Source organism: Vicia villosa, unplaced genomic scaffold (genome assembly GCF_029867415.1).
Source record: "Vicia villosa cultivar HV-30 ecotype Madison, WI unplaced genomic scaffold, Vvil1.0 ctg.000506F_1_1, whole genome shotgun sequence".
NCBI lineage: Eukaryota > Viridiplantae > Streptophyta > Magnoliopsida > Fabales > Fabaceae > Vicia > Vicia villosa.
The window spans coordinates 857,322-881,694 of NW_026705241.1; the positions used below are offsets into that span (position 1 = coordinate 857,322).

At 30.4% G+C, this 24,373-nt stretch overlaps 1 protein-coding gene across 1 annotated transcript; it reads right to left on the reverse strand.

The window, feature by feature from the left end:
* Positions 1–8,904: 8,904 nt before the first annotated feature.
* Positions 8,905–13,220, reverse strand: LOC131629095 (transcription factor MYB101-like). The gene is made up of 3 exons (XM_058899896.1): positions 12,380–13,220; positions 10,036–10,822; positions 8,905–9,501 (listed from the first exon to the last, which is right to left on the reverse strand). The coding sequence occupies exons 1-3, from the start codon at positions 12,725–12,727 to the stop codon at positions 9,251–9,253; spliced, it is 1,386 nt and encodes a 461-aa protein (XP_058755879.1). The 5' UTR covers positions 12,728–13,220; the 3' UTR covers positions 8,905–9,250.
* Positions 13,221–24,373: the final 11,153 nt, after the last annotated feature.

Below are 24,373 nucleotides of genomic sequence, written 5' to 3' on the forward strand. Positions count from 1 at the left end.
TTTTCCATAATTGTGATAAGATTAGGTGTGTAAACACTAGAGTCATTGGGGCGGTGGTGTGGCTTTCAACGGTTTGGTATCTTTGGTTGTCTAGGAATGCCGTTGTTTTCAAAGGTGAAAACTTTAGCTTCCTTCAATGTTGGTCGGAGATCGTTGACAAAGCTTGGAGATGGCTAAATTCTTTTTATATTAGAGTAAACTCTTGTAACTTTTATCATTGGAATATCCTTCCGATCTCGTGTTTTGAGACGTAGGAGTTTTCCTTTTTGTATTGTGGGTGGAGTATCCCTTTTACTCCGATTATCAATCCATTGCCTATTAAAAAAAAACTTACTTGGATCAAGATCATTGATTAATGCAGCAGAGTTGAAATAGCAAGATCCTCATTTGTTCTTGATGCTCAAGTGTAACATTCTTGAAGCTTAGAAGCTGTTTGATGAAATGTCTAAAGAATTTAGAGATTTATGGAGGTTTGTAGCAAAAAAAACTGTTGCCCCTCAGTTTCCCCTACCTACCTTTTGGCAAAACTTTTTTTAAAATAACCGTTGCCAAAACTGTTGCCATTGGCAATAGTGAGGATAAATCAAAACACGCTCATATTATAGAGGGTAAATTACTATTAACCCAATATTAAATGATGAGTTATTTATAGAAAAAAAATATATTTAATCTTTGAATAAATTAGTTATATAGTTGATATGTTATAGCTGACGCACACTTCAAACAAAAAATCTTATATATATAATTTGTTAGGTCATTTAGCAACTTTGTCGCAAAAATTATATTAATTTTATAATTTATTATATATGTATATATATATATATATATATATATATATATATATATATATATATATATATATATATATATATATATATATATATATATATATATATATATATATATATATATATATATATATATATATATATATATATATATATATATATATATATTCCATTAACTAGCCATTTTTATATTATTTATTTATTTACTATTAGTTATCCCACTAACTACCTATTTTTATAATTTTTTAAATTTATTTATTTAATATTATATATTCCACTAATAACTATTGTTTTATTTATTTATCCTACTAACTATGATTTTTTTGTTTTAATTAATAAAATATTTTTTGCTTAATTATAGTTTTGATCTCTCTATTTTCTTTGATTCACGAAATTGTTTTTCTATTTTAAATTTAAACAATTTTAGTTTCCTTATTTTAGATTTAAACAGTTTTTGTCCCCCTCTCATATTTTTCCATTTAAAATTAACGATGTTTTTGCTTTTTTAAATGAAAAATTATTAGTAAAATATAACAAATCATCGTATATAAATTTAGTATTAAATTTTATAGATAAAAATATAAGTTATAGAAAAAAAAATCTCATCTATTTTCTATAAAAATATATAAAAGAGGGACTAACATTGTAACGCTATTTGAATTTAAAATAGGGGGATTAAACCTACTATTGATTTTCTTACTACAAAATGTGTTGTTATGGATGAATTATTTGGTTTCACGTGTTTTTTATAATAATTATTATTTTAATTAATCAAACATAAGAAAGAAAAAAATTATGAAATTTTTTTCATTTATTGCATGGTTATGAAACAACAAATAAGTTTATATTTTATTCTTTCAATATGTTATGTAATATGAATATAACTCACGTGTTTATTTTTCTTTAACTTTTTTAATCATCAATCTTTTGAAGATAATAACTATATTTATTTGATACTATATTTTGGGTTATTTACTAAATTATTACAAAAAGTAATTTAGACATCTAATAACTTATTATATTTTAATTTTATATTAATTCGTCATTGAAATAATTTACTTTCCTTGCAATGCACGGTAACAATTACTAGTGATAATATATTATATTAACATGTCATAATTTTGGTACATGTGTGACATGAAAAATATATTTCATACTTAAATGATAAACTTATTATTTTTAAATACTTGCATAAGTTTTTATGAAATTATATATTAATATATAAAAAGTAACATTAGATAATAAAAAAACTTACAAAGTAATATTGATATAATTCTATAAAATATCCACAAATACTGCTAAAATAAAAAAAAAGAGTCATTTTTATAGAAAAATCATGAAGTGATTATACTATATATGTTAGATTAATATATAGTATATGTAAATTATAAAATTGGCCTTGCAAAGAAATTATATTTAATTATTTAGGAGAATCAAATTTATATAATTAATTATTTATAACATTGTGAAGTTTTTAATAGTTTATTTTAATAAAATAATTATTAAATTTATTTCTTTTATTTTATACCAATTTATTTATTAAATTTTTACTATATATACATTTTTTATATTTTATTAAAAATAAGTAATTTATTTTCTTATTTTATTATAATAATTTTTAATCTAAGTCAAATTCAGAGTAATGATTTCAACTACTGAGAAAATGTGATAAGATTCGAGATTAAATTATCATATACTTATGTGTCATCAAACAAGGTGGAACGGGTTGATTTTTATTGTTTCCGTCCAAACACCATAGTCTCTAATAAATATATCTTCTCTGCCTCAAATTCAGATGACGATGAATAGTTGAACTCAAATTCCGTCTTTTGTCCATATCCGCGTTAAAATAATCTTTTTAATTAAAATTGTTATTTTTTAGAACTATTGACTTGTTTCGAATTTAACATTAGCATATATAATAAATGATAAAATAAAATAATTTTAAAATTTTGTAAATATATATTTAAAAAATTTTAAATAATAAAATACAAATTAAAATATCAGTGTATTAATTGATAAATAATATTTTTAATTATTAAAATCAACTCATCAAAATTATTAAGTGAACAATTTAAAAATGAGTGTTAGTGTCTCAATTATTCGTCTCGTTTCTTTCTTTTAAAGTTTGATTTTTTTTTAAACTCAAAATCAATTAAAATGAATTTTCCTCAAAATCATATCTTTCGTGCTGTTTTATATCTTTTATATCTTGTCTTTTATCATATAATAAATATTTTTATATTCTAATATAACTCTTTACCACATATTCGTATAAGTAAATTCAGCATTAGATTGATAGCTATTATCATATAGATCACGTCTATAAAATTTTACATCAGATAGAATTTATTTAATATGTGAAAGAGAATGATCAAAATTAATGTTTTTAAAGAAGTTTTGTAAGTCGTTAATTTTATGCATTTTATTGAGATGTCAAATGAACTTCAATTTATGTTAAATTTTCTAAACATGATATATAAGATATTAAATATCAATTCAATGATGAATTTTATGCATCTTAACTTTGTAAGACGTTAATTTTTATGCATCTCATTAACAACTTAAATGATTCCGGATTGATGTTAAATTTTAAATTTTATAGACATGCGTAATATGATAATATCTTTCAATTTAACGGTTGGTTTTATTATACTGATATGCAATGAAGAGTTATTAAAGGTGTCATAATAATAAGATTGACACCTTCATTTCATTTCATCCTAATCCATTAAAAAAAGTTTAATTTAATTTAAATATATTTCCAATGTATGAATATTTATAAAATACCAACTATAAAAATTATTTGCGAATGTTATAATTGAAAAGTTATACACATCAAAAATATAAGTCTAACACATAAAGTTTTAAATTTTGGATTTAAAACTATACTAAATTAAAGCATTGGTCATTTTTAAAATTTTTAAATATGTAATATATTTAACACTGACTAAAGAAATTTATATACTAATCAAAGAAGTTAAATAAGTGAAAAATTTGAAAGTTTTTTTGCAAATATATAGTAAAAAAAATAAAAAAATTTAATACTTTTTTTTTCTTTTCATAAATCCATTTGAGGTATTCTTATACAAAAGTGTCTCGCATTGAAAACAAATATTTCTTATTCTTAATTTAAAATTAATTCGTTAAATTGTGAAAGTTTAGTCTCATTTGCTTAACGGAAATATATTAATAAAAAGTTTTGATTTTATCCATTTCATTTACAAAAGTTTTGATTTTTTTTATAGAAATTAGATATCATGATAGCAGAGACTAATCTCTTGAATATGATAGGATTATAGTAAATGGTAAAGCTCTTTCTTTGATTTTATTTTATATAAAACAACTAAAAACATGTAATATAAAGTGAGTATTTAGGTACCAAAAATAGAAAAATAAAATACATATATTAATATTGTTATCATTTTATAAGGTTATGGATATTACTTTTTTTAGATGACATTTATGTTTTTCCAATTTCCTTTTAGTATTTTTATAATATTTATTTTGATTTAGAAAATAAAAAGACTCATATAGATGTTTTTATAAAGAAAAAAATTGATGATGTTATTGGTTAGATAAGTAATCAATTGAATATTTGGTAATTTCCAATAATTTATAGATTAATAATAATATTTTTTAAACTAAAAGGCTCAAGTGGGGAAATATATCATATTAAAATAAAAAAAATAACAATTGTGATAGTTAATAAATAAGTGAAGGTTTAAAAGGCATATACCAAACAATTAAAAATAACTTTACTTGAATTAAAAAATAATTAGTTATATATATTGTAAGCAGTTTGACTATAGTGAAAATCTCTCAATATGAAAGGTATGGACGTATCTTTGAGTTAAGGGATGAACCATGATAAATAATGCCTGTTAATCTTTTTTCCCGTATTTATGTACATATCAAAACATTTTTGATTGATTTGATATTCATTTAAAACTATCCAAAAAAATTTTTAAATAGGCAACACATTTCAAACCCACCACGTTGGGTTTTTCTCTGAAGTTGTTGATATCATAGATCTTATCTCTTATTTATACACTTAATTTGTAAGAGTAAAAGATCTTAACGAAAAACATGTCTCGAAACTTAAATATTAATAATGAAGCAACTAATTACTCAATTAGATATGGTATGTTTGATAAAGAAAACACGCATAAAATATTTGACATCACACTTTTACAAAAATGTTTAAGGCATTATGTATTATGGGTAATTGTATTTACATATTGTTGTGAAATCAATGCCAAGAATAAAGTATAATGAATTTTTTTTCTTGGCAAAAAACCCACAATGGTAGGAAATAGGGAAGCAAGAAGAACACGATGAACTTGATTATAAACTGTTATTTTTTACTCTCTCTTTGAAATAAGATTATAAGTGTTACAAAATAACAAATAACCTCTCCCACCATAGTTAGAATTTGCAGGGTAAATTGATAAAAGACTAGTATGCTATTTATAATAAAACTAAACACACTAAACTAATGAATTTTTACACACATACCTATTACACAAGCTAATTTAGAGAACAAGCTAACTTAAACCATTGGGCTTAACAAACAGGCCCAAATCAACATGCTAGCTATGCTAACAATCCTAGCATTTGACTACTTCATACTTGATCATATTTCTACTACAACATTGCAGACCTTCGACTACAGCATGTGAACAGACTTCGACGATGTAACACCCCAATTCTACCCAGGCATATAGGTACAAATATCAGAGTATAAAAATTAAATTCATAAAAACAATTAGGGCGTTACACTTAAGTAACCACATAACCAAACATAACATACTCGCAAAAGATGCGTAACACAAATAATCAAAGAGGACGGATACACATAAGCACCTGAATGTATTCATACTTATATATATGTGTCGGTAAACAAAATATCCACAACATTCTTCCAAAATACATCGCATGAGAAGGTATTCAAAATACATAATACGAATGCATCTAAAGGATCAAATATACATCAAAAGGATCCTATAAGCATTATCTACAAAATAAGTGTTCGATCCCCCCCTAGGTGTTACGTATCATGAGCGGATGACACCAAAACGGACGACTACAAAGAGAGCACCTACACCTGCGGATCACCTGCACATTATCCACGAGTAGGTAACATTAAGGCAGAAGGGTGAGAATACAATTCATAATGAAAGCATGATCAATATAGTAATGCCCACAATATCATTAAGAATCATATAACAAGATAATCCAATAAGTCAACCACAATCAATATATAAGTAATGCGGTACATGAATGATAACATAAATTATAAAGACCGAAGATGATGAATGAGACTCGACTATGCGTATGCATGTGGTACCAAATCCGGAGTAAAACTCCTCCTTGTCATTATGACAAATACACCTTGCCGAGCATTATGCTGGGACTTCTTTCCCTAAGGAAAATACACCTTTGTCGAGCAGTAAGCTACGACTAACCGTCATCGAGCATCTAGCCCCCACTGATGACCTCTTGCCACTCGGGCAAATACACCTTTTTACCGAGCATTAAGCTCCCACTGGTAATAATTGCCAATTCAGGCCACCTGTTAATAGCATTCCGCCATTAACGTAATGAAATGTCATGCTGTGCATACAAACGACTCAATTACATAACAACAACAACAACAATATAACTCGGTCACATATCTACATCACACCGGTTATATTATTCTACACGGATACATCATCAAAATTGCCACTCAGGCGTTCATATTCACACAACACACGTATACCGTCAAAACATACTTGATTAGCAAATATCATTTCACAAAATACATTTATGAAAAATCATTCAACCACCAACACACTCCTCTTTATCATAAAGCATACTCAAGGGTTCTCATAATACTTCAAACGGCGCGTAGAAACGACCTACGGTTCAAAAGATACAACGAAACAAAGTTTGGAAAAACAAAATTTCACACAGTCCGCTTGAGCTCCGCTCAGCGGACCCAGACAGGGAATCACCAAACTAAAATACAGAACCTCCGCTCAGCGGACCCAGACAGAGATTTCCTGCAAAAGAACCTCCGCTCAGCGGACCCCCCTCCGCTCAGCGGACCTGCGTAAACCCAGAAAAACCAGTTCTGCAACAGACCGTCTCAGCTCCCTCTAACCCATTCAAAACCCATTTAAACCTTCATCCCAACCCCAATACAACACAAACATGCTATATATACACCTAATCCATGATTATCATATGGTTGGATCATCACATATTGTCTTTGACCTAAATTTCTTCATAAGCAAGAAAACATGGAGAAATGAAAAACAAACATGACCCATGGGAATATCTATCATCATAGCACACATACACACCATAAAATCAAGTTTATATCTTCAAAACTCACAAAACACACAATTTGCCATTGTTGAACAAGCTTGGAAAAGAGGAAGAACAAGAACAAAGCATACAAAACTACAAGAACCATACAATCAAGATAAACTATATTCATCCCCCTTACCTTGGTTGGATTCTTGGCTCTAGCTTGGTTTGGATTCTACAACTCTCTTCTTCTCTTTGTTTTTCTCTTCTTTCTCTTCTCTTCCCAAGTTCTCTTTCTTTCTTTCTATCTCAAAATATCTCATTTTCTCTCTATATCAAAATATCTCTTTCTATTTCTCTACTTCTCATTTTCCCCCACTCAACTTTCATAAATTCTAATTTTGGCCCAAATGTCACTAAACATTAATTCTAACCAATTAACACCCAAAACATAATAATTACACACATGGAAAGTAATAAGTAAAATATTAACATAATTAATATTTACCGACTGACTCGACTCGAAAACGGTAAAATTAGGAAAATGTAGCAAACATCACAATTAATCAGAAAAACACATTTATGGGCGTTACAGACGACATGCTAAAATTCTGTCAAATTATCGAATCAAGAAACTACCCTTCGAACATCTAGAGTTCAATCCGCTATCTCACAAATCTCCACCTTGGAACAAACTCTATAACATCAAGAGAACAAATTAGCTTTCTTCATGCAACTTTATCAACTGTTATTAAACAACCTTACTGAACTAGTAGGGCTTTCATCTTCAAGCGCCACAGACTGAAATCGTTCACTCCGGTGAACTTTTCAATCTCATACTTTGTTGATGACATTCTTCTCCACGCTACCCACACCAATTTATTTTGAAATCAATGCCAAGAACAAAATATAATAGGGTTTTTTTCTTGGCAAGAAACCCACAAGGATAGAAAAGAGGGAAGCAAGAAGAACACAATCAAATTGATTATAAACTATTCTTTATTTTCTCTTCGAAACAAGATTACAAGTGTTACAAAATAACAAATAACCTCTCTCACCCTAATTAGGATTTGCAGTGTACAATGATGAAACACTACACTAATATGCTATTTATAATAAAACTAACACACTACACTAATGAATTTTTATACACAGACCTCTTACACAAGCTAACTTAGGGAACTGACTAACTTAAACAATTGGGCTTAACAAATAGGCTCAACTCGACATGCTAGCTATGCTAACAATCCTAGCATTTCGTCTACTGCATACTTGAGCATACTTCGTCTACAACATTTCCGGCCTTCGACTACATCATATGAACATACTTTGACGACATACTAATATCTTGTCGACTTGTCAAATCAAAAAACTACCCTTCGACCATACTAGAGTTCAATCCAATATCTCACACATATTAATTAACGTTAACATTTTTATTTAATACGAGACTTCTAACACGCACTTGACATTAACTATCCCACTCTTAAGTGTGAGTACATTCATTGATGTGCTCAATGTAACACGTTATATGATTAAGTACTTTCAACACAAGGAATAAATTTCTTTGGACAAACTATCAATTTTGATTCAACTACACAATTAAGAGGAGACACACAAGAAATCAATTTCTTTTGACAAATTATCAATTTTGATTCTATTGTAGAACATGAGAGGAGTTTGAAAAATTATCACACTGTACTAAGAACAACCACACAACAAATTTAATACCACACTTCTCTAAATATTCGACTTCTAACTCATACTTCAAAAAATATACATAAGGTTTTATTCATGTTCTACATTTTTTTTCTCCATTACCTTACCCAAATAAATCACGTTGAAAAAAAACATTATAGAATGTTAAACAAGCCGCAAGACAAACTCTTTTTACTACATCTCTAATCATAACAACTCATTAAACTAAAAATAAGACACTTGATGGAATAAGTTTGTACTAAGACCAACCTAGCTATAGCTAAACCAAACTCTAATTTATATCTAAATAACTTAAATAAACTACATGCAAATCATTTAATGTCCTTAAAACTCTCTATCCCTTACATATTCAAACTATTGCATATGGATCTACTTTCTATTTCACAATCAATATTTGTTTTGTAAGAGTTACCAAACACACTTCTTTTTTTGTCTTTGAGTAAAAATTAACATATGCCAGGCATGTTATTCCAACTTGATCCAAGAGTCCAAGCAAATTCTTGATTGGTGGGGCCAGGGCCAGATGATGGAGAAGCATGATCAGTTTGAGTTTCAAGTCCCAGTGTTTGGCCTTTTCCTCTACAGTACCATTCTGGCATTGGAATTTCTGAGGGAAAATTGTGGAGCAAGCAATCCAAGTCATCATCGTACAATGCATTCATCTCTCCTAAAGGATCATCCACAAATGGTTTGTTCCCTGCATTTTAGAAGTTTCAAATGGCTTTAGTGCAACAGAATTCAAATAATCATACAATATATGATTAAAATCCAACTAATTATCTGAACCGTCTTTAAGGATATACAAAATGGACTACTGCACAACACAAATTTTGATACGGTAAAACTGTAATTAAATAGACTCTCATAAAATATTTGTCAGGTTTAAACCTTGATAAAATAGAGCCTATTTGTATTGCAACGTATGCAAGGACTTCGAAAACTTAAGACTGTCATGCAGACTATAATGTAACCAAAATCAAAATAATCGGTAACTTGCTCAACTTCTTGTTAAACTGGTTAATTTGATTGGCTAATTCGGTTTCATTTTTAAAAAATCAATTCTATCCATCTCCCTCGCCATCAACCCTTAATAAAGTTGTGGAAAAGAAGATGAGGTGAGTTGAAATTCATGTAACATTGAGTTATCTATATGATAACAACATGCATATATTTTTGTTAGACATATATGATTATCAAATAAATCAATTACAAGAAGAGTGAGTGGTTTCACCTGTTGACAATTCAGAAGAGCTAAAATCTTTCTTCTGAGTCTCATCAAAGCTCTTGTTCTTCTTTATTGAACCTGACACCAAAGAAGCAATGCCTTCTTCATCTTCATATTCTTCAGCCTCCATTCGTTTCCTCTTGTTTGAGTCGACACTCTTACCCTTGTCATTGCTTGAAATACTTCTACCCTCCTTCACAAGATCATCCAAAAGTCCACTATTTCTTCCTTCAGACGATAACGGTGCAACTTCATAGTAATCATTAACACCGCTAGCATAAGATGAAGCAGTAGTTGCAGAATCATACATGGATCCTGCATTGAATCCATGATGACCATAGCTCAAGTTCTCAGAATATTGGTGATCATATGAATGATCATCACTTGGAGGAGTAAAACCTTGGTTGAAAACATTTGAGGATGGAGATGGATAAGGAGAAAGTGAAGGTGAATTTTTCAAAGCAAGATTTTCATTAGTCTCTAGGTTTTCATCATTGGAAAAGGTGAATTGTGGATATGGGTGGGTGTAAGCAGAATCAGAGTTGTTTTGCATAGGATTGTAATCATAACTGTTTGTGTTTGGATCATCAAGCTTCTTAGGGTAACATGAAGATAAGAGTAAGGAAAATGATGATGAAGAAGAGAATGGCTCATGTTGTAGCATCATATGATTGTTGTATGAAAGAGCTTCTGCATGGATTTCTGGAGGGTAAATAGGTAAACCCGCTCTTTGACGCCTTTTCATCCTCGTGTTCCAGAAGTTCTTGATCTCATTATCCGTTCTTCCCGGCAACTGAAAAAACAATATCGAAAAATTTTTAAGGTGTCAGAAAAACAACTCTTTAGTAGGATTGAAGTGTGAACATTTTTAGGGTTAGGTCACTCTTGAAAAACAATAGAAAGAAGTTGTTTCAAGCAAAGTACACAAAAGACATGAAAATGATTATTTTATCCTTAAATGAGAGCTTTAAGAAAATGGGATACTTATCAAAAGTACAATATATCGAAAAAAAAGACACAAAAATGGCAAAGTGAGATTCATACAAAATGAATGAGGCGAGGCAAGTTTCTTGATTGTGGTTATCATAATTTCACTATGTACAAAACTAGTATTTAAAAATGCTAACGCCAAAAAGAAACTCAATTTATGTTCATTTTGGTTTAACACATGATTTTAAATTGCAGCTTGTAATCGTAATTGCGACTGTAATATTATAGATGTGGTAGTCACCGATATCTCTATCGTATCATACCGTAATTGCAGTGCAATTTAAAATCATGCGTCCTTCTACATTATGAATTATGAACTGTATAAGAAAATTTCGTCCAAATTTCTTCAAATATTTTTGTCAAAATTTACGATCTACAACGCAAAATATAATTTATTTCTGAAAAATTTTAATATTAAATTGTTTTTAACGGTGTATTTTAAATTTTTTTCAACCAAAATTTACGCTGTGCATCACAATAATCGCAAGGGTCGAAATCGCAATACCTGAAACTGTAATTGCAACTGCGACCGAAACCGCAATTTAAAACTATGGTTGAAAAGGTGAAATTGAAAACCCAACTTTTTCACTTTATTTTAATAAGAGAAAAATGCAATCTTTAAGAATTTAACATTTATAAGGATGAACAAAATTGGAGTAATAATGGATTTCTCTTCCTTTCCCCTAGTTTCTTGCTTAAGGTCCTGCAAATTGGAACATAATTAAACCAAATACAATAGATCTGAATTCAGATCCATATGTGGAAGAAATTTTTTTCTAAAAGCATAAAACTTTGATCCGAGTTCAGATCCAATTATTGTATAAAAAAAATAGTAGAAGTATAAAACATAAAATATTATACAATTAAATCACAAATACAATATACCAATACAAAATTTACTTTGGAAATCAAAATATATGATTGCACTAAAAACCATGAGATGACAATCAATCATGGTTTTAAATCGCGGCTGCAGTCGCAGATGTTGCAATTACAATTATTGTGATGCGATTAAGGTTATTGCAACGTGAACTTCACGCAATCGAGAAGAGTTTGAAATACACCAATAAAAAAATAATTGATGTTTGGATTTTTTAGAAGTAATTAAGTTTTATGATCTAAATTTTGAGAATAAAAAAAAAACCTGATTCGATTTCTAATGTGAAAAACGCGTGATTTCAATTCACGCCTCAATTGCAGTAAACCACGGTTGTGTAAACTATCGGGTCAACAATATTGTAGCCGCCATTGCGGTCGTTGCAATTTAATAACATGCAATGAACATAGATCATGAAAATAAAAAAATATATAGATAATCTATGGAAATTTTTAATATTATTAATTTAATAAAATATAATACCTGAGCAGCCATTCTAGCCCATTTGTTTCCAAGCTTAGCATGAAGTTGAATGATGATTCTTTCTTCCTCTTGAGAAAATGAACCTTTCTTTAGATTTGGCCTTAGATGATTGGCCCATCTAAGTCTGCAGCTTTTTCCACATCTCAACAATCCTGAATTCTTCTGAACAGAATTCCAATTCCCTTCACCATGCTTGTTCACGTACTCTATCAAGATCATGTCTTCTTGTGGGGTCCACGGCCCTTTCTTCATGCCAGTTCTTGCATCAACATCATCTTTTGATGACTCAATGTCAACCTCAATGTTAATATTATTATCATCGTCATTGGATTTGATGATCGAAATCATTTTCGTTATAATTAATTAATCGCCTTAGCGCGAACAATAATTAAATATATCCTTAAAAGAAAAATATTATTTGGATCTCTGAAATAGTTGACTGGTCAATCGATCGAGTTAAATCTCGATCGATCACTGTAATGCGGAATAGGGTTTAAGCGATGATAAAAATGAATGTTGTTTAAGAAAAGGAAAGATGCTTTGTAGTTAATTTTTAATCAAGAGTTTTTCTCTCCTCTTAACAAATATGCTGAAAAGGAGAGAGGGATGATAAAATAAAATGGAGAGAAAGAGAGAGAAGTGTTGAATTTTTTTAAAAGGGACAGAGAGAAAGTGAGGGAGAGACAGAGAGAGATATAAAAAGGGACAAAATCTTGTCTTGAGTTTTTGTTTTTGTTGAGATAGAGACAGTGGATTTTAAGGGAAAGAAAGAAAAAGAATTAAGGAAGTGCAAATTAGGTGTATAGAGAAAGAAAGAGAAGTTATGTGTTGGATTGCAAGGGTAAATTTGGTGTTTGGAAAGAAAGAAAATAAAATAGAGAGAGAAGGAAAAAAAAGTTGAAGGAGATAATTTGTCTAATGAAAGGTGTGAGCTATCATTTCGTTCCGGATTACATGCTCTATGTTACGTCTATAAACATAAACGTTTTTATTATCTTCTTTCTTCGTTAAAGATAAGATTAAATTAAATAAATATTTATTTTTATATAATAAAAAAGAAGATGATAAACGTGTATGCAGACGTAACATAAAACATAAAATACGGATTTGTGTAGAAATACAATGTTACCTTGAAAGTTGTTGTCATTTAAATAATGTCTATTAAATTTAGTATTAATAAAAAGTTGTTTAAAATGTCAATAAAATACATCAAAATAATTGGATTTGTTAAATATTGATAAGATGATGTGAACTTTGATTTATATATTGACAAACAAATGATTTCATATTAAGGTTAAATTTATAAAAATATTCTATATTTTATCACGTTTAATCCAACAAAGAATTTTGTAATGCAGATCATATATTTTGTGTTCTAGGCATCACGTTTATAGGCCTCATTAATGGTGGTGGTTCTGGTCTTTTACAGAGATTAGTTGTCGATAAAATTGATAAATACTAGCATCGATAATATAATTACAGTATATCTAAGTTTAATTTATAATTTTTTTACATTTGTATCACTATATCTTTCTGTAGATTATTAGTTATTTTATTTTGATATCTAAATATATATGCGTTGATATGCTAATTAAAAATGAGTATTTTATTTTATTTTTAATTTAAAGTAGTTTTCTTTTATTCAATGATAGCTATTAAATTTATTTATTTTTCTATTAAGGACACATTTTACAAATTTTGAAACTTATTAAAATGAATTTTTTTTATAAAATTTAATCTATTTTAACATATACGCACTATTTTATTTAGAAAATAGTAATATTTAGAAATATCAAAGGTCTTTACTATCTTTCTTGTGACTTTTATTAATGTTTACCATTACTTGCTATATGCTATATGCATTTTAGCTATACTAATAATTCGTTCATTTTATCTTTCCTTTAATATTTAATTTAATCATTTAAATACCTTACAACAATTGTGTGTATGTAGATTTTCCTATCAATGAAAATATTGAAGTTGAGTCCAAAAAAAGAGTTGTGTTTATATGTGACTAGTGCATCAAATAATTGAGCTTTTTTAAAAAAGGAATATATATATATATATATATATATATATATATATATATATATATATATATATATATATATATATATATATATATATATATATATATATATATATATATATATATATATATATATATATATATATATATATATATATATATATATATATATATATATATATATATATATATATATATATATATATATGGAAAATTCTTAGGTGGACACCATACCTAAGAAATTGTTTTACACACAACCAATCACAAAATTTTAATTGATTAAAAATTAAATACTGAATTTTTTCTCTTTTTCATAATCTCAACCACCCCATGAATCTAATTAAAAATAAAATTAAAATTAAAATAAATTAAAAAAATATTCTTTTCTTATTGATTGTTCCTAAGAATATATTAATAATTATTTACCATTTTTTCTATAAATACTATATTCCTAATAAAAAGTTAATTTCGGTTATTCAACCAAACAAGATAAAAACATTTAAAAACGCGCCTTAATTTTATTTTTATTTTTATTTAAAAAATAAGTCACTTATTTCATTGCTACAGCTGAAAATTGAGTGAAAAAATCAGTCAAAGATAAACTTTAATTCCTATCAACAACAATTTCATATTTTATTTAAAATTATAATGACATATTTCTTTTTTATTTTGATATAAATAATAATTAACATTTTTCCTTCTTTCTTTTAAATAATAGAGGTAACATGTTAGTATGTTACAATAAATTTATATATAAAGCACCACATTCTCACTCTTATCCTAAATTTATCTTTTTGCCTCCAAATTTCTTATTTATCTCATAAACTAAATTCTATTTTTTTTGTTGGAATTGTTGTGTTGTAGTTGATTTTTTAAGAATAATTTCTTAATGTTATCATCAAGACAAACATTCAATAATTTATTGCTTGTATCGGTTAACCATATTGAAAAATTTATCTTTAGTCATTCTTAGAAGATATTGCATTTTAAAATAAGGAAATTTCTTTACCTACCTCCTTACTTTTTTGGTCACTCCTGGTGAAATCCCCAAACTACCCCCTGTTTCGGAAATGCATTTCCGAAAACGTGTTTTTTTTTTTAAAAAAGAAATGTGTTTCGGAAATACATTTCCCAAAACGTGTTTTTTTTATGAAAAAAATTGATTTCGGAAATACATTTCGGAAATAATATTTTTTTCCAGAAAATAGGTGAATTCGGAAGTGCATCTCCGAATTCACCCCCCTTGGAAGAATTCGGAAATGTACTTCCAAAATAAGGTCTGGACAGAAAAAAAATAACAAACAACAACAATTCGATTCATTTAACGGATGAAGATTACATCGATCACGTTACATAAGATTAAAGTTACATATTGTTAAACACGGGTAGGTGAGGATGAGTCAACATTTTGATAACGTCGGCCCCCGATCTTTGAAGTTTCGCATCCTACTCGATCGGACCCTTCGAAGAAAATCGGTCGAAAGTTGTCCACAAAACCGCTAAATCTTCTTCGTTCTTGATCTCAAAAGGTGTGAACTCAACGTCTCCGTCGTCATTAAGCGATGGCGAGCGGTACTCGAGCTTGACAACCTTTCAATTTTCCGGATATTGCAATAGCGTGTTGAGCGACGTTATCAAGTCCGCAAACGGCGTGTCGCGCGAGAAGCGGAATTGGAACGGCATCGCGTAGCCACTGGTGAAGTAGACGAATGCTAGGTGGGGGTAGGTTTGTGTCATTTGTGTTTTGTGGTGTGAAGAGGATGAAGAAGAGTGTGTTGTATTTATAGAATTATTGGAGTAATAATGGCCCAACAAACCTTATCCTGCATTCAGTGGAAGTTTCGGAAATGAACTTCCAAAATTGGTCTGAAAACATGTATATTTCGGAAGTTCATTTCCGAATTATACAGAAATAGAGGTAAATTTTGCATTTTATGCATTGCATTCTGTTTTTTGTTAACAATACCAAAAGCATACAAAATAGACTAAAATAGGCAATGACAACATAAAACATACTTATATTATATATGTATTGAATCAGTCTGATTTTACATGGTAAACGACAATACATACAAAAAAAACATGCACCGGTCATTACAAACAAAAAACGGCCCGGTAAAAACTAAAATTCGCCGAACCAATTGGTGGCGCCTAAACCTACAATAGGTATGTTCTTCGACCGCTCTCTATTTTGCTCACGCTCTTGGCTCATCATTTCTTCAAACTCCGCCATTCTTGAAACGAAAGGATCCGACCAAGTCTCCGCTTCATTTGAATGATGTGCCGTCCATTGACAAGAAGTAGCCGGTATAGGACACCCCGGTTTCAAAAAGACTTGCACAAAGTGCCGCGATCTTAGATACCCGATGCATATGATGCGGCTCGACGCGTCCAATGGCGGTCGACTATGAAGTGGAAAGAATGTCTCACATAGTCCAAATCTCGTCAAATCGACACACACCCGATCATATGCACTTGCTATTAGATGGCCCATAGCGGGGAATGACATCCACTTCGAAACCGGAGCGATACCGGTAAGTGATGGAACAAGTGAATCATGAAGTTTCTCAAAGTTTTCTTGATTTTCATATAGTCGAGCGTAGATGTCCCGATGCAAAGTCAACTCCGAAAGAAGTTCCTGTTGAATTAAAGTGTGATTTTCTTCCCTTTTACCGAGCAAACCCGCAACGGCCCGATATCCACAATTGCCATCGCCTCCAACATCAACTATGTTATCGATATATTTGTGCATAAAAAATGGCATCTCATCAATGTAGATAGTGGGTAATTTTTTGATCGGCGGTGTGCGAGGTGGCTTCAAAATACGGGCTCCTTTGTTACCACTACACTTGGATTTTGGTGTCGGTGAATCCAGGAACAATGCATCAACATGTTCAAAGTGTGAAGGAGATCGTTTTGTTGATGTGTCTTCTTGTGTATTTTTGGAATTTTTCGGTGCACCTTTCGTTTTAACCGGTTGAGATGGCGGTTTCAAATAGGTGGTCTCCGGAAATGCAATTTTTCGTAATTGTTCTCTTATGTGCATTTTCATTGTGTCATCCGCTTTAGCAAACTTATCCATTATCAAGAACGGTTGGAAATGTGTTGAACAATTTGATACTTTCGGGATGAGTCCAAAAAATGTCACGCACCGTAACTTTGTCCTCGGACGTTCGGAAGCTTGACACGTATTGGTTATCGCCTAATAGTTTCAAAAGTTGTTGCATTTCCGACCGAGGGCCCATTTTCAAGACTTTAAGATTGTGTCGTTCATTGTAAACTTGCTTGATATTTGAAACGCTATCCGATTTTTTACGCTTCAAATTGGTAAGTATGTTGTGAGGCGCCACTTTGACTATCGTTAAATCCGAAATCACATTCTTCTCTTCGCGGGACAAACGACACGCCATTGGATTCCCGTGTAACTTGGCATCCAAGGCATGATTATGAATTCCACAAATGACGGTTAAACGCCACAAATCATCAACCCTCTGAGTCGCGCGCAACTTAAACGGACACCCACACTTTCTCGATCCCGTGTCTTCGTGTTTTAACACCCGGTTTGTTTGTACATAATTCCCACCCCGCTTGCAATTCAAAACGACAAAAGCTTTTCGTCTACTATTTCCATTTGCGGACCTTAAAATAAAAATTCCAAATCCAAGTTTACTAGCTTCGTTACGAACCCAATCAAGCAATTGTTCACGACTACCGAAGCACCGATCATTTGTAAATTGTTGTCGTACATCAACCGCATTGATCATAGATTTAACATCGATAACCGGATCGTTATTAATATTGACAACTTCCGAAACTACCACGTCATCGTCGACAATGTTGTCCGGATGCACCATACCTAACATATGCAAAAATTAGCAAAATTGGCCAAAACTGTTTTTTTTACTGCCAGGGCTTATTTCGGAATTACATTTCCGAAATTTGTTAGGTAACTTATTTCGGAAATGTACTTCCGAACCATCTCAATTTTCAGCAGAAATTTCTTCAATCAATGTAGTGAAATAGGGGATGAAATGAGAGATGTTTACCTCAAATTGTAGCTTTCTATGTTCCCTTTAACGTGATCAACGGTTTGAAACTTGGTTTGGAGATGGAAAATGAATTGAGATTGATTGAGTTTTGGAGAGGGTTTGGAGGAGTTTTGGAGAAAAATGATGAAATAGTGAAGGAGGGAAAATTGTATATGCAGATTTATTTTCGGAAATGAACTTCCGAAATATTACCTGATTGTAAAAAACAACGTATTTTTTGAATTTTCATGCATTACGGAAATGCATCTCCGAAAACACCAATTTTTTGGTGTTTTCGGAAATGCATTTCCGAAGTCTAAAAAATCTGAAAAAAATACTTCGGAGATGCATCTCCGAAGCAGGGGCAAATGGGGGATTTCCATGGGGGTGACCCCCATAGGGAGGTGGGTAAAGAAAAATTCTAAAATAAAATGTCTCGGTTGTATCTGATATTTCTTACCATTCACCATTTTTTTTGTCTGCAGTAGAAGCTATTTATTCCTTTAATTGGGCTTAAAATTTAGGAGAAAAGTCCCTAAGAAACACACCTATTTTATGTTTTTATTTCTTTTAAAATGGCACTCTTATTTTATTCTATTTATTTATTAAAATCTAATTATAAATTCCAATCAAGAGATAAACTAATGGCGAGCTTATTTTCTAAAACAATTATGCTAGCTCTCGTTCACTTTTTCTTTTCTCAACTTTTTGAGCCCTAGCGACTAGAGCACCTTCTTCATCTTCTCCACTAAACCAAACCAAACCAAACTCCATCTTTCAAGACGAACGAAGGAAACAAAGGAGGAAGGAAAACTCGAAACTTATACAAAATCATTGACTCTTTCACCATGTTTATGGTACATAAATAATTTCTCCATCATTATTGTTATTGTTATTGTTGTTGTTGTTGAGATATATAAGATTTTTAATGTTAGTGTTGTTTTTGAGACTAATGGTTTATTGTTGTTGTTGTTGTTATAAATGTTTTGTTGAGATTGAATGTTTAATGTTATTATTGTTTTGTTGAGATCGAATGTTCATTGTTATTCTTGTTGTGTTAATTTGTTTAAGATTTGTGTAGGATTTTAATTTTATTTTAGAAAATAAGTAATTAGGCATTGTAGTTGGATAAAAGTCAATATATTAAGTGTTGAGTATGATAATTGAGTGTGTCGATTTCTTGAATTTGTCAAAAGAAACCTTTCCGATGATCAAGAACTATTTTTATTGTCCTCGTAAAAAATGTCGGAATACGAAGAAACGGGGAAAGGAAGAAATATTTCACTATCTAGGTTACAATAGAATTTGTCAAAATTATACGGCATGAGTGTGACATGGTGAAGTCACAAAAAACCAAATTGTGTCACATAGAGTTGAAGTTGCTGAAGATATGAGTGGTCAACTAGAAGATATGATATGTGATATTGAAGAAGATTCTTTTAGGAGAGTTCATGTGTAACATACTTTACATAGTGACAAGGAAGAGCCGTTATTTATGGGGTACAAAATTTTTACATGATTGTTTTCGCGCCGCAAAAAAAATACAGAGTCGCCACCAAACTTTATTTATCCAAAGGAAATGGAAAATATTGAGAAAAACCCTAAAGTGAAAGAAAATGGTCTCACAACCAAATTTAAGTTTGGGAGTCAATTACACAAGGGGGATGTATTAGCACCCCTCACATCCGTTGTACTCAACGAGAAATGTTCTGATTGTTTTATGTGTGAGGGTGTTGTTATCTAAAGTTTACTTGCTATTATTGATTATTAGATTTAATTAAGGGGGAAAATAAGTTTTTAATTAATCTGCTCGTCAAGATTTCAAAATCTTAGGCCAACATATCCTCGTAGTGCAATGAGAAAATTAGAGCCTCATAGTTCGTGGGGTAGAAAATAAGTATTTGTTTGTTGTTTTTATTTGACGATTTTAACGTTTACGTTCAAGCAGTTAAACGTTATTTGTATGCTCGCGCATGGGAGGCCTAAGCGTTGCTTGTATTGAGGTAGAACGGAAATAAAATGTCCTTTTTGAAAATGTTTTAGGTTGCCCTAAGACGGAAAAAGAAGTTTTTATTGGTTTTGATTGATTTTAATGTGGAAGACAAGTATCGAACCCCAAGCTAAGTACGGTCGACAATCCAAGTACTTGAGAAGATGAAAGGGCAATTGAGTCCATATCTCTCCTTTTTCATCGTCAAAAGGTTTTGTTTATGAAATTTGTTTGGTGATTTTAATCATTGGTACTTAAAGGGATGAGAATATCTAACCACAAGCTAAGTACAACCGACAACCAGAACACTTAGAAACCTGAAAGGACAAGTACGCCCTGACCTCTCATTTTTCATCCCAGGAAGATCGAATTAAACTCGTGTATTTTAAGGTGTTTTGCATGGAAGACAATCGTTGGACCATAAGCTAGTTACAGCAGGCAACCCTTGTACTTGAGAAATAATATGGACTAGTACGTACTTACCATCCTTTTTTCATCCAATTTATTATGTAAATGACTTGACGTTGGATCAAATGTTTGAAGTTTTGAAATTTGCATGAATTAAATGGAGGAGGTATTTGGAGTTGGACAAGGCACTCGTGTTGTGTTCAATTGATTTGATTTTGAAAGTAATTGACGTTGGATCAAGTTTGTTTTTATTTTTTTGAAATATAATTAATTTTACATCATTTTTTGTTATTCTAAGTTAATGAACGAATACTGGAAAGCGATAAAGGAAATAAACTAAGCTTTTACACTTTCATGGAAATGAAAAATATTTTACCCATAATGGGGAATGAATCAACATTCAAAAATAAACCATATAAATCATACAAAGTGCAACAAAATAAACCATACACATATGTGAACCATACACCATACAATGTATTTAAACCATAAACCATGATATGATGCATGACTAATTCTAGTTCTAAAAAGTCAAGAAAAATTAGAAATTAAAGGTTCTAATGTAGCACCTAAAAGAATTAAACTCAATTCTAAGAATTTAAAAGAATTTAGTCTAACTAACTCTAGAAATTAGTTAGACTAAGTTCTAAGGTTTTTTTTTTTAAAAAAACATTCTAAAAGAAAAGTAATCTTAAAAATTATCTAAGAATTAAAATCAAAACTAGCCTGAAAATATTTTCTTATATGTTTTTATTACTTTTTATGTAGACAAGAAATGCTAAAAGAAAATAGAGGGAAAACACTAATGGGCCAGGAGGTTAAAAGCTGAAAAATAAGGTTTAGAAAATAATGTAGTGCTGGCCCAATTAAATTCTAAGTCCAGTCTGCATTTATATTGTTTTTATTAAATTGGAATTTAAAAAAAAAACGAAAAATCTTACTTCGTACTCCTACAAGTGGCTTTATACCCCTACACGTAAAATGTTTGGACCAAAATACCCTCATATAAATTGGTTCCCTTTTTCACAATTTTACTCTTTCACCCAACTTAAAAAAATGCTTCGAGAAACCGAAAAAAAATCCTAAACAAGAACACTTTCCGCAACTCTTCCGATTTAGGTTTGTCACAAATCGGAATTTTTTCTCAAGTCTTCCGGTTTACAACAGCTCACACTAGAACTCTTTCTCCAACTCTTCCGATTTATATTATCTCATACCGGAACAACTAAATTAAGTCTTCTGGTATTTAAGTTTCACACCGGAACACATTTCTAAAGTCTTCTGGTTTGTGCGTAACCAAACCAGAACACATATTGAAACTCTTTCGATTCTGTTTTCTAGTGAAACTAGCACACTTTCCAAAAGTGTTTTGGTTTGTTTTTTATTTGTTTTAATTTTTATTGTTTTTTGTTATTTTATAAATTCGACAGTGCCGCGTAGACGAGGGTTAGACTGGAGGATTCCAGACCGCACTCTTGGACGACACGGCGATGCAAAGGATGTTGGTCCCTCTGCACCGGTTCCACAGCCGCCACAGGCGCCTGTTGGATATCTGGGAGGACCTTGTGATACATCCGTTCTGCTGAGGTACGAGCATCATATTGCTCAATATCTATGGTTTGATAAGGTATGTAAAATAAATTTATTCTATATCGATTTTTTTTTTAAGGATGTAAGTAAAATAAATTTATTTTATATATATTTTGTAATGTGGTTTTTTTCTTTATTTTCAGGAAAAAGGTCCGAAAATGGAGCTGAAAGTGGATGGACACGGGCTTAAGCTGAAGGAAAGAGTTACTCTTGATTTCACATATGAGATGGAGCATTGAATGTCTGAGTCAGGTCTAACTTCTCTACAGAGAACCAGTCTGACAAAGATAGACATAAAACTTGTTACAACGTTCGCGGAGAGGCGGCGTATGGCGACATCATCATTTCACATGTCATTTAGTAAGATGACCATTACATTCAGTGAGATGACAAGTATGTACACACCATCCTTTTTTCGACTAATTTATTATGTAAATGACTCAGCGTTAGATCAAATGTTTGAAGTTTTAGAATTTGTATGATTTAAATGGAAAAGGTACTTGACGTTAGACCAAACACTCGCGTTGTGTTCAATTGATTTGATTTTGAAAATACTTAATGTTGGATCAAGTTTGTTTTTATTCTTTTGAAAAATGGTTATTTTTACATCACTTTTTTTTTTTATTCTAAGTTAATGAACGAATAATGGAAAACGATAAAGGAAATAAACTAAACTATTACACTTTCATGGAGGTGGGAGATATTTTAGCCACAATGGGGGATGAAATACCATTAAAAAATAGACCATACAAGTCATACAAAGTGCAAGAAAATAAATCATACATATAGGTGAACCATACACCATACAATGCATTTAAAACATAAACCACGATATGACAATGCCAAATTAAAATAGATGCAAGTATGATAGAAAAAAGGTGTTAAAATGCATGACTAATTCTATCTCTAAAAAGTAAAAAAAATATAAAAATTAAAGGTTCTAATGTTGCACCTTAATTAGTTAGACTAAATTCTAAGATTTTTACCAAAAAAAAAAAAAAACTCTAAAAAAACTAATCTAAAAATATTTAAGAATTAAACTTAAAACTAGCCTAAAACAATATTTTTTTCTCATGATATTATTATATATATTCATTACTTTTTATGTGCACAAGAAATGCTAAAAGAAAATAGAGGAAAAACACTAATGGGCCAGGAGTTTTTTTTTTTGACAGGAATGGGCCAGGAGGTTTAAAGTTGAAAAATAAAGTGTAGAAAGTAATGTAGTGCTGGCCCAATTAAATCTCAAGCATAGTCTAAATTTGAGAATTTATCTTGCCACCCCCTATTTTATATATGCCACCCCCTTTTCAAGTAGGGCGATTTTACCAAATTATCCTTGTAAAATACTGGATTTTTTGAAATTTCCGGTACCGTACTGGAAATTTCACATAAATACCGAAAATTTTGTTGGATTTACCAATTTATCGTGTCTGATGCTACATACCGAAAATTTAAAATTTTCGGTACCGGATATTTCAAATTTTCTGTATGTAGCAGCAGTTAAAATTAATATCAGAAATTTGAAATATCTGGTATATGAAATAATATCGGGTGTAACTTCAGTTCATAAAATAACAGGAATTTTCAAATTTTCGGTAAATAGATATCAGAATTTTGTAAAAAAACAAAGAATTTCCGATATCGGCCAAAAAGAGGCACTGGAAATTTGCTCTACGGTACCGGAAATTTGTTTTTTTTTTAATGATTTTGGCAACAGTAATTTTTTTTCCAGAAAAGGTAAAAATTTTGAGTAAATAGTGTCATTGATATTTTGGGAATAATGTAAAATGGGGGATGACATGTATAACTTGGGTGTGGCAAGATAAGTTCTCTCTAAATTTATTTTATTTTTATTAAACTTGAATTAAAAATAATAAAAAAAAGGCTAATGGGCTTGAGTTGGAAATGAATGTGGGCTGAACTAGAAATTGCATATGGGCTACAAA

Bases quoted from the DNA above. Each gene is read 5' to 3' on its own strand.
- LOC131629095 (XM_058899896.1), bottom strand. From the start codon at position 12,727: ATGATTTCGATCATCAAATCCAATGACGATGATAATAATATTAACATT. The intron at 10,823-12,379 runs GTATTATATTTT...TTGTTTTTTCAG, and splicing joins GGGCTAGAATGGCTGCTCAG to TTGCCGGGAAGAACGGATAA. The intron at 9,502-10,035 runs GTGAAACCACTC...TCTAAAATGCAG, and splicing joins CTCTTCTGAATTGTCAACAG to GGAACAAACCATTTGTGGAT.